The sequence below is a fragment of the Nansenia antarctica genome (assembly GCF_963989245.1).
Source record: "Nansenia antarctica genome assembly, chromosome: 14".
NCBI lineage: Eukaryota > Metazoa > Chordata > Actinopteri > Argentiniformes > Microstomatidae > Nansenia > Nansenia antarctica.
This window is the reverse complement of record NC_137684.1, coordinates 10,969,937-10,981,115: the sequence shown is the minus strand read 5'-3', so window position 1 is coordinate 10,981,115 and position 11,179 is coordinate 10,969,937. Positions and strand designations below refer to the sequence as shown.

At 42.3% G+C, this 11,179-nt stretch overlaps 1 protein-coding gene across 1 annotated transcript; it reads right to left on the bottom strand.

Annotated features, from left to right (window-relative positions):
- Positions 1-3,355: 3,355 nt before the first annotated feature.
- On the bottom strand, positions 3,356-10,689 carry pclaf (PCNA clamp associated factor). The gene is made up of 4 exons (XM_080544964.1): positions 10,552-10,689; positions 9,152-9,244; positions 7,321-7,483; positions 3,356-3,715 (listed from the first exon to the last, which is right to left on the bottom strand). The coding sequence occupies exons 1-4, from the start codon at positions 10,595-10,597 to the stop codon at positions 3,676-3,678; spliced, it is 342 nt and encodes a 113-aa protein (XP_080401090.1). The 5' UTR covers positions 10,598-10,689; the 3' UTR covers positions 3,356-3,675.
- Between the last annotated feature and the right edge of the window lie 490 nt (positions 10,690-11,179).

The following is an 11,179-nucleotide window of genomic DNA, read 5'->3' as shown; positions in this document are numbered from 1 at the left end:
ACTAGTCAGAAAGGCTTCAAACACCATTGTAATCATGTCAGTTCTCTTAAATTAGCCTGCACCATCACTTTAAACATACATAATTAGATTAGATTCAACTTAATTGTTATTGCAGAGTAGCTACAAGCATCAGACAAAGAAATGCAGTAAAAAGTGTATGTTAGAAGCAGGATTCGAACCCCTGTCTTAAAACAATGCTTTGATCTGATGGCAAGCAGCGGTGAATACCACGCTGCCATCCTGACAATCTGACAGTTTGTAGCCTGCTGCTAATATCACCACAGTAGTGAATATTCATCTATTAAAAAAATGAACATAAAACAATAAGTCGGGGCTAGTATGACCTACGCATTTACTCAACAGTGACAAGACAGATGTCATCCTCATCGGCACCAAATCCACTCTCAATAAAACCGGACCCATCACACTCACCATTGAGGACACTACCATCACCCCCTCCTCCCTGGCTCGCATCCTTGACTTCATCCTGGACCCCACCCTCTCATTTGATCCCCACGTCAGCTCCATTGTCAAGACCTCCTACTTCCACCTCTGAAACATTGCCAAAATTAGATACTGCCTCTCCCCGACCGCTGCTGAATCCCTCATCCACGCCTTCATCTCCTCCCGCCTTTACTACTGCAACTCCCTACTCACCTCCCGCTTCCTCCATAGACTCCAGATGGTCCAAAACTCAGCTGCCTGCCTGCTCTCAAACACCCGGTCCTGTGACCACATCACTCCTGTCCTCCACTCTCTCCCCATCAAAGAACGTATCCAATTCAAAGTACTTATCCTCACATACAAAGCCCTCCATAGCTTGGCCCCCCCTTACCTGACTGACTACCCTCCGATCCTCATCCATTGTTCCCCTCACTGTCCCACCCTCAAAACTCAAAGGCTTCGGTGGCCGTGCCTTTTCACGAGCTGCATCCCCCCCTGGAACTCTCTCCCTCAACCACTCAGACTCACCCTCACTCCCCACTTTTAAATCCCACCTCAAAACCTACCTGTTCTCCCATGCTTACAACCTCACCTACCCCTAACCATCTCCCCTAACCCTGCCACCCCCCTCCCCCCCTGGACATGCATACAACCTCCCCTAACCCTGCCACCCCCCCTTTACCCCCTGGACATGCATTCAACCTCCCCTAACCCTGCCACCCCCTGACATGCATACAACCTCCCCTACCCCTAACCATCTCCCCTAACCCTGCCAACCCCCCTCCCCGTTCGTTAACTCTGTGTTCTATGTGCCCATGTTATCTGTTGCTTCTGTGTTTTCCGTTTCTCCCATATTGTCAGCTTCTTTGAGCCTTGGAAAAGCGCTACATAAATGTAATGAATTATTATTATTATTTAATCGGTCAGCAATTCTTTCCCTCGCCTTGCTAATTGTGGCAGTATTGCACTTATTTTACATCTTATCTTCATAAAGATCAATAAGTAGGAGCGCTGCGCTGTCACCTTCCAGTCTAGAATCTTCTTTTCGACAATCTCGAATCCCAAAATCAAGAATGTCCAAACCGGGCTTGTGTGAACTTTGATGATATAATGCATACAACCTCCCCTAACCCTGCCACCCCCACCCCCTGACATGCATACAACCTCCCCTTCAATACTAATATTAATTAGGATTTTTTTTTTTACATTTGAACAGCTAAAAGTCAAATCATGTGAGACAAATTATACAATATTTCAATCATCATTTTCGATACAACAGACCCAATCATCATACCTACCTGCTTTCTCACCACAGGAAAAGTACTTTTTAAATTCCACATCTTACATGAAGTGTAATTCAATGTAGGCTGTTACAAGTGGTTATTCTGATTCCGAAAAGGCACAACATATGAATTTAGGGCTGTGTTTTGGTAACTGAGTGTTCTGACGATTAATCTTAAACGTGTAAACGCTTTTGAAGCTCTTTATTGAGAATGTAGACTATAGAACCATTGGCATGATTTCCTTCCTGTTTAACCATTCTAAAAATAAACGTTTCCAGTTTAGAAAAACGATTTAAGTGTAATTGTTTGCAATCAGTATAGGCTAAAGCCCAGTGGTCTCTAACAAAATTAGTCACAGGTGTGAATGGGGAAATAAAATCAATTAAGAAATAAACAAAGGTGTGGTTATTGAAAGAAAGAAAATAGGCCTTCGGATTCTTTGTTTGACAATCGTTTCAACCCTGCATTCATCATTTCCCACTATCTAGACTTTTGTAGAGTTGAGTCAGGACTATTAAAGAAACCGCAGACCTAATTTTGATTAGCTATACTCATTTTTGTATTACCATACCTATGGGTATGAAGAGATGTACCGTAATAGACAATTGAAAAAAAAACAGAATGCCAAAGTTAACATTTATTTCAGTGATATAAAAAAGCTAAGAAATAAGTGAAATGTAAACCATTTATGACTCATTCTGCAAACAAGGTGGATCCGATTGATAATGCATGCCCTGTGATACATTTGCCAGTAAGGCTTCTGCATTTTACAAGCTATTGCTGTGGATATACATATACCTACATAAAAGTAACCATATTGTGTCATGCTAGCTGCCCAATCAATCTGGAAATGCCTCTCAACAAATGCACCACTCCAATACAGAAGTATTCCTTGTAAACACAAAGGTGAAATTACTTTTATTAAAAGTGATTACGTTATGCTAAAATATTATATTTTTTATTATAAACATGTTTTTAAGTTTAATTCCACCAGTAAGTAAAGTAACAGTCAAATCTATTAAAAAAAACAGTGAAAATGATAATGTAATTACTAATAGTTATTCATTTAGGCTAGATTGACACCATAGTAAGGTACATCAAAGAACGTCCACCATGACTGCAGAAAAAAAAACATGAAAAGTTGGTACATGACTATGGGAATTGATAAGACGTTATTGATACCGATTCCATTATCGATATAGATTCCTGATACATTTTCTGTGAGGAAAAAAGTAGGCCTACATAGGTTCAGCATCAACGCAGCTGTTGTATTATCTTGACTCTCAGAATACAGTGTACAATATCTGAACATAACATTTGAACATAAATAAAATTAATTTACAAACACATGGCAGACACCAACAATATTACCATCATTTAGCTGGCAGCCAACACATTTTTTAACATTAAGTAGCTTTCTGTTGCTAATTTTAGTGATGTTGACAGTAGATATCATTAACTATTGTTACCATTTTCATCTTTTAAATTATAACAGGTTGAATGCAAGAAAATTGGTGAGGTACTGAAAGTTGGAACAGCGCCACAAAACCAACCAGTGGCCAAGAATATTACATCCATACTAATAAGGACTGCCATTTGATTTGATACCTATGGTTCAGATGCTTGGACAACTGTGCAAAACATGCCAGCATCGATAATAGAATCGATAACCTTGGATGTTATTGATACCAATGCATCGAAAAATGTGTTACCGGTTCTCGATTCCCATCCCTATCCATGACCAGAGAACAGTCTCGAGACAATGAAATAAAGTGTTACGTAATCAAACTTCAAAAAAAGTTTATTAAACACCTGTACAAAAAAACATGACATTTGCAAAAAGAATTTTACTATATACAAAGATATACATCAAAAAACCAACAAAAACAAACATGAGCAACAAAAACAAACATGCTCATTCATTAGAAAAGGACACCACCAGCTTAGCTCAGTCATCGTCCTCATCGTCAACAATCAGTGGTTTGGATCTGAAAGACATGAGATTAACATTAACACACACACACACACAAAGGCTGTGCAAGGTTCGACAGAAAATCGCCGGGTTTGTTTGCGCAAGCCTGACGACGCTGCTGGATCCTGGCTATTTTTACCTGTGTGCAGGAAGAACAGACGGCGCAGGCGCCAGACCAGACTAGATGATCGTGGAGTGAAGTGTGCGATGCGGCGGGTGATCGGCAAGTGTGTATGCTTTGATAATATCTTCACTCCACAATCATCTAGTCTGGTTCTTCCTGCACACAGGTAGACATATCTAGGATCCAGCAGAGTCTTCGGGCTCGCGCAAACAAACCCGGCGAATTTTTTACTTGCTCCAGGCAAGCGTTACTGTGGAACCCAGCTGTGCGTCAGGAGTTTTATGAGCTTTGTATTGGGTATACAAAGGCCAAGTTTGAGACATTGCAACTCTATTTACTTTATTCAGATCTGGACAATAGTCAGGTAGACTCTCAAAATGGTGGATAGTGGTCTTATGTATTGTTTTGGGAAGTTTCTCAGAGTTCTACAAACATAGCTCTATGTAATAATGACGGACTGCAATCAGGAACTGATATATTCCACGTCTGTACAAATCCCCATGGTAACCAGTAGGCAAGATTTAGACATCACATTAGAATTGTGATCCACTTGGACTACCGTAACAGGGCTCTACGCTAACCTTTAAATGAAAAATGTTAGGGGCACACAAAGAAATTTAGGAGCACATTGAAAAATGTAATTATAACACATTTTTATTAGTGATTTTGCAATTTTTGCACCAAAATCACACATTGGCCCATGCCTACAGCCCTACTAGACGCAGAGTTGATGGCATTGTATTATGGTAACTAGCTGTGTCAAGTTCTCCTGGTTAGCAGCATGTTCATTAATTCATCCATGTCATGCCTGTCAGCTAGCAGCTAGCAGCCCAGCCAGGCTTTAGGGCTAGGTCTGTCAGCTAGCAGCCCAGCCAGGCCATGCAGAGGTCTGTCTCCATGCTGCCCACCTCCCTGCTGCTGGGTCAGGCTACATCAGTCACACACGGTGGCCAGACAACTCCACATCTAGGGGTATTAAACTACCCCACATCCAGATGACCAGTCCCCAGCCCCATGCTGCCCGGGGTGGTGACATGTGGAGGTGGCCAGCCCAGCACGGTGCCTCTGCGGCGGCTAGCTGTTAGCACACCACCATCCCCGGGGGTCCCACCTCTCTGCCACACTCAAGTACAACATGTTGCATTTTCATGCCATTAGGCAACTTGCTTCCTAGGGTTTCCTAGGATTAGAGATGCATTTGGACTTCTGGAGTACCTCCACTACTTTCAATGGGTTCTGAAGGTCTGAGAGCTTTCTACTTTCTACCCTGGGTAGTTGACCCTGGTTGTAACCTTGGGTTCAAATCTGGAGTGTGTGGGACCAAATCTGTAGATGTGGTGAGCTAATGAAGCTAATGAAGCTTGAGATGAGAAAAGGGCGCTTGTCTCTTTAAGGCCCAAAAGGGAGTTAGCGATTAGCGATGTTAGCTTAGCGCCAGTTTAACAGAAGTAACTTCACTTTTAACTAGGGTTGGGTACCGAAAATCGGTACCGGTAGGTACCGGTTACTTTACATTCGGTATGTACCCGTACCGAATCGCAAAGGAGATTTCGGTTCCTCATTTCGGTACTTTTCTAAAAAAAATAATCTTCCCCTGGTGTCCGGTGTCATGCAACAGTCAACCACACGTGACTTGAGTCGTGACGTGAGTGACATCGCCTGTTTCCAATTTCCAATCAGTGCGTGCGTGGTAGTGAGGTGAGCAGTTGTGTTGAGAAGAAGAAGAGTGAGTTTATAGTAAGTGTAGTAATATAGTTAGTGATTGTATTATTGTATTGATATTATTATTATCATCATAATAATCATAATCATATTATCTAATTTCGCTAGCTAGCCTAGCTACGAGGTCACCGAGAATGCCGAAGACCGCAATGAAGCGTTCTAAAGTGTGGCTGCATTTCACCCGGCTCGATGAAAACAACGCGAAGTGCTCAAAATGTTTTAAATCATTCGTGTGTAAAGCAGGCAACACATCGAACTTGATGAAACACCTGACAACGCACGCGATACATTTAAGGGTAGAAGGGTGCTCCGTGTTTGACAGCTTGCGCAAGTTCACCCGCCCTTCGGCTGAGCAGCAAGCACCTCCGGAGAGGGGGAGGCGGAGATCGCCATTCCATTGAGGATGATGATGACAGCATTTCCTCAGGTTAGTAATAATGTTTCCGTTTATTTATTTAAAGAGGGGGACAGTGGACATTCGCCCTCTATGATTTCTTGTTTTGTTTTATTTAACCAGGAAAGGGACGGGTTACAACATGCAGGTAGGTAGGCCCAGGATGGATGGTGTTAGCTGGACTGGGGGAGGGGGAGTAGGGTGAGGGGTGTGTGGAGGTCAGGCAGACCGTCTGATCCGCACCCAAGCGACCCCAGGTGTCGTTATGTGGTACAGCATTCAAGAGGGTCCTATCCAAGACAGGCAGCAGCAAATATTTAGCTACAGTCAGTAACATTATTTAACCTATGTTTATATTGTTGGCTCAACAATGTGGTTGTAGGTGTAACTGTGGTTGTAGGAGTAACTGTGGTTGTAACTGTGGTTGTAGGTGTAACTGTGGTTGTAACTGTGGTTGTGTAACTGTGGTTGTAACTGTGGTTGTAGGTGTAACTGTGGTTGTAGGAGTAACTGTGGTTGTAGGAGTAACTGTGGTTGTAGGTGTAACTGTGGTTGTAGGAGTAACTGTGGTTGTAACTGTGGTTGTAGGTGTAACTGTGGTTGTAGGTGTAACTGTGGTTGTAGGTGTAACTGTGGTTGTAGGTGTAACTGTGGTTGAAGGTGTAACTGTGGTTGTAGGTGTAACTGTGGTTGTAGGTGTAACTGTGGTTGTAACTGTGGTTGTAGGTGTAACTGTGGTTGTAACTGTGGTTGTAGGTGTAACTGTGGTTGTAGGTGTAACTGTGGTTGTAACTGTGGTTGTAGGTGTAACTGTGGTTGTAGGAGTAACTGTGGTTATTGTGCCTCAGCAATAAAAAAGTGAAAAGCTGTTTAATGTTGTCGACCGTGTTATTATTATTATATATATATTATATATAAAAAAAAAAAAAGCAAAAGTACCGAATTAAGTACCGTTTTGGTACCGGTACCGTTTTTAAAGTATCGGTTAGTAACCGGTACCGGATAAAACCCAAACGATACCCAACCCTACTTTTAACATGACTTCCCGTGGTCGTAGCGGGCTGGCTGACGGCTTAAAATGTGGCCACACGGTTCGCGCAGATTTATTTTTAGAATAAAAAAAAAATATATATATATAAATAAATAATAATATCTCGCACGTGTGCTCGTGAATTTATTTCTCTAGTCGCACAGATGTATTTTTAGTCGCAAATGCGAGTGAAATGGTCGCACTGTAGAGCCCTGCGTAACCTCTACCATAGTGGTTATATATACTGTGCGATAAGAGTAGTTGCTTCAAATCTGCGAACACTGCAGAGGTAGGGTATGTTTTTAAATGAGATATACAATAACTGTGAAGTCAATATAAACTCAGGCTCACTTGGATGCGCCACTGCCTCCTGCCTCCTCTTCATCCGAGTGGGGGACCTGGTTTTCTTTCTCAGGCGTCCTGCTTGGCCCACCGAAGAAATCCCCAATGCCCTTCTGCCAATCTGGGGTGGGTCGGGCACATACAGGGTTCCCCCCAGCATATTTTCCTTTCCCTGCAAAATAAGGATATTACTGTCGGTTACGGAATACATCCAGGATAATGCAATAGTTTAACACAAAATCAACGATTCCTCACATTTTGCGAGGGCATGCCATTTCACTCCACTTTCACAGCATGGCGGGTACAAGATATATTTTTTTTTTTTTAAAGGAAAAAAGGTGCTTGCAATTTTGACCTCGGTCCAACCAAGCCACACATCAACATTTTTGTGTTCATGTGTAAAACTGATGGTGGATGCCTGACAGGCAGAGCAATGGACAAATCCATCTCATTTGCCTACACAAAACATCTGCTAAATGCTGTGCAAAACTATTTCCCAATGTTTTACACAACAGCAGGGACAGGTTGTTGTGCAACATAGTGTTGGAACAGAAGAGAACGTTGTCAATGTCACTACACACACTACGTATTGCTTTCTGTCAAATGAGTCTCATGTTGTATATTGTTTGAGGGGAACCAATCTCTCGTCATGTGTCTGAATCTTCTCTAGATGGCAGTAGTAAGACAACCCAAGCAGGCTGGTTGCACATGCAATGGTGAGTCAGCTGGCAGCCACAGTGAGACCTGCGAGCCAGCATGCCTTCAACTGCTTCAAATTATATCATACCTCACACCCACAACTTGCAGATACAGGGTTCCTACAAGTTTCAACAAGTCAAATTTAAGACCTTTTTAGACCTCTTTGGATAGAATTGTAGACCTATTCGCGACACCATATGATAGCTTTTTGTCATCCTCGAGGTGATGAAATCAGGGATGTCACTGCCATACAGATAAAAAAGGAAGCGAATTGGATTTTTTGGGGTTCCAGCTTGATTAATTTCTGCGTAAATAGATGTGGTCGGACTGATTTCCTTGCAGGATCTCATTTTTAAGACCTAGCACCTCATCTTTTAGACCGAATAACTGAAAGTTGGGGTCTTTTTAGGCCTCATGAATTGGATTGCTGGATTTTAGACTTCAAGGGTTTTTAAGTCCAGTGTGGGAACCCTGTAGAATGTAGATAGTGGGCTGCAGCTATCCCAGTACTTTGCTGACTTTACTGATATTACTAAGCCCTCGTGGAAACAATGTTACAAAACTGTGATGCAACACCTCCAACCTGACCAAACACTAGTGACAGGCACTCTATTGCACTCTAACCGCAAACAATGTCGTTTCGCAAAAATGAATTCAATTAGGATTACTGGTAACAAAAAGGTTATTTTACTAATTACACCACGGCCGAGTGTCTGTTTAATGACACCAAGGGGAGAGCTTGATGAAACCGAACCAAAGAGGCTGCGTGAGAAAGTAGTATACTCAATGGAAATAAACACTGCAAAACTTTCGAACTGAAGCCATATGCATTTCCTTGATATGCATGTTACTTAGTTCAACGAGAAGTAAGGAGCTATCTGTGTATTTAGCAGCTCGCCTCAGCACAACTCACGGTCATTTAATTATTTCACCTAAACATGAACACAGGTTGAACCACCAAAGTATTGTTGCAAGGCAAATACCACATTAAACACTTTAAGGTGGTGTATAAAGCACTCTAGGTTGTGAGTGTTCCAGAAGTCTTTGGGCAGTTAATGAGTTAAGTGAAATTATCAAAACATTTACAAAATGTCATCATGTGTGGTTGGAGTTAGACAGACAGGGGAAGGCAGTGACTCACCAGGGGTGCCCGCGTCAGAGCTGCCTGAAGCGTTTCCATTGGCCGCTGACCTGTTGGCACCAAAGGATTTCCTGGGAGCAGTAGCAGCCACAGCTGAAAGAGAAGTGTCAACAAACGTCCAAAATAATCAGCTTGATTTGAGAAAATGTTGATCTTGCAGACTGAATGCATTTGCAACGCCACCTTAGACTAAAATGCGTTGTCCCTGGCTTGCAACAAAATATGGAGACGGCCAAAGTAATGACGTAACTTCATAGATAAAAGGTATTTTCCCCTTCTAAAGTACAGCCATGTACCAACCCATGGATGCTAGATGCTTCGCCATGCGAAATAAGCGCGGGGCGGTGACGCCATACACGCCTAGCTGGGCTGCGTTCGTAAATTCACTCTGGAAGTCTGATCGGCACTCACGGAATGCCCCTCGACCAATCAAATCACTTGGTCCCTGTATGACGTTGCATCCAGTATGCGCTCCGAATCTGTCAGAGCGACTTTACGAACACAGCCCATATATAGTTGTTGTACTGTACTGTTGTTTGGTCGTGATTACTGGGCGGCGAAAACTGGCGCCACTTTCGGGGGTGGTGTAGTTAGTAGTATATTGTAGCTAGCTAGCTAAATCATAATATCGTGACGTTAGAATTATAAGGTTCTCTCCATTTGTCAAAATTGAGTTTACATAATCTGATCCATTAGGTGTTTATTAATGCCTGTGTGGTGTTATTTTTAAAATGTTGAGTTAGTAATTCATAAAATACAAAGGTTCCATCTCACAAAACATAATGGAATGTAAAAACTTTGACGCTCAATATCTCTGAACTGCCCTAAACGGAGATAGAACCTTATCATTCTAAACGGAGATAGAACCTTATCATTCTAAACGGAGATAGAACCTTATCATTCTAAACGGAGATAGAACCTTCTCATTCTAAACGGAGATAGAACCTTATCATTCTAAGCTCATAATATGTGTGTAATTTAATCATCCACGACAAGTAATCCCTTGCTCTATTCGTTCTTAATTGGGATACTAAATATGCTCATGTCATGCCGGTCCAAGTGAGGAACATTAGCAAGCACAAACAACATGTCAACCATTCACCAGGGCTTGGCGGGAGTCTGGCAACTTGACAGACTGGCTAATCTTGATCGCAACAGAATCGTCACTTTGATATCAGCTAACGTTAGGTAACCCTACACATATCGACGAATGTAATAGCGATGGAACATCACAGATCTTCACATAAGCCAGATATAAGCTAATAATGCTAATACTGCTAGCCGAGCATTCCTGCCCCGGACACAGCCAGCCAGCCAGCCAAGGCGATGGACACGACACACATTGATATACACAAATGCTGCGTAAGACAAGAACACCTGACCCATAAAGGACATATTACCTTTCCTGTAACTCCCAGGGACACTATCTGCCTTCGTTCTCACCATGTTGTCCTGATTTCCCCCCTGATAAACGGATTACACAGATGTCTGTACCTCTACCCTCAGAGAGAGATGGATGGAACTGTCACCGTTTCCCGCCTGGCTTTAAAAAGTCTGTGAGTGTGTCGCTTCGCCTGACGTCATTGGGAACGTCATTAAGTCCCTCCCCTCCCCACATGACAGTAAAAAATATATAAAAAATAGAGAGATAATAAGTATGTGTGTTGCTTTATGTGCTCATGTGTTTTTTCTCATATCTGTTTTTACCATTGAGAAAGAAAAAAAATGAAACGTCTTTTACCTCTCTCCATTTTAGAAAAAAGTATTTTTCGAGATGTTTGACGTCATCAGGGGCGGGCCGGATGCGGGGAGAGGCTCAAAGGAAACGAGCACGGTTTTAATCAAACTATCACCCGAGGTCTTGAACGAACTAATGCTCAGCTTTCAGATCAAACAAATAATACCAGTTAAAACCAAGATCGAATTGATGAGACTGAATTCACTGTTTGAAAACTTCCCAGTGGGGTATTCCATCAATGTCCCTAAAGGAAAATCCAGGCTTATTCTGATAAATCTCGCGAGACTTAT

What these genes read in the sequence shown, in the direction of transcription:
- pclaf (XM_080544964.1), bottom strand. Translation starts at nt 10,597, where the DNA reads ATGGTGAGAACGAAGGCAGATAGTGTCCCTGGGAGTTACAGGAAAG. An exon ending in CCCTGGGAGTTACAGGAAAG is followed by an intron (nt 9,245 to 10,551) that starts GTAATATGTCCT and finishes CTTCTCTTTCAG; the next exon opens with CTGTGGCTGCTACTGCTCCC. An exon ending in GGAGGCAGTGGCGCATCCAA is followed by an intron (nt 3,716 to 7,320) that starts GTGAGCCTGAGT and finishes CATGTCTTTCAG; the next exon opens with ATCCAAACCACTGATTGTTG.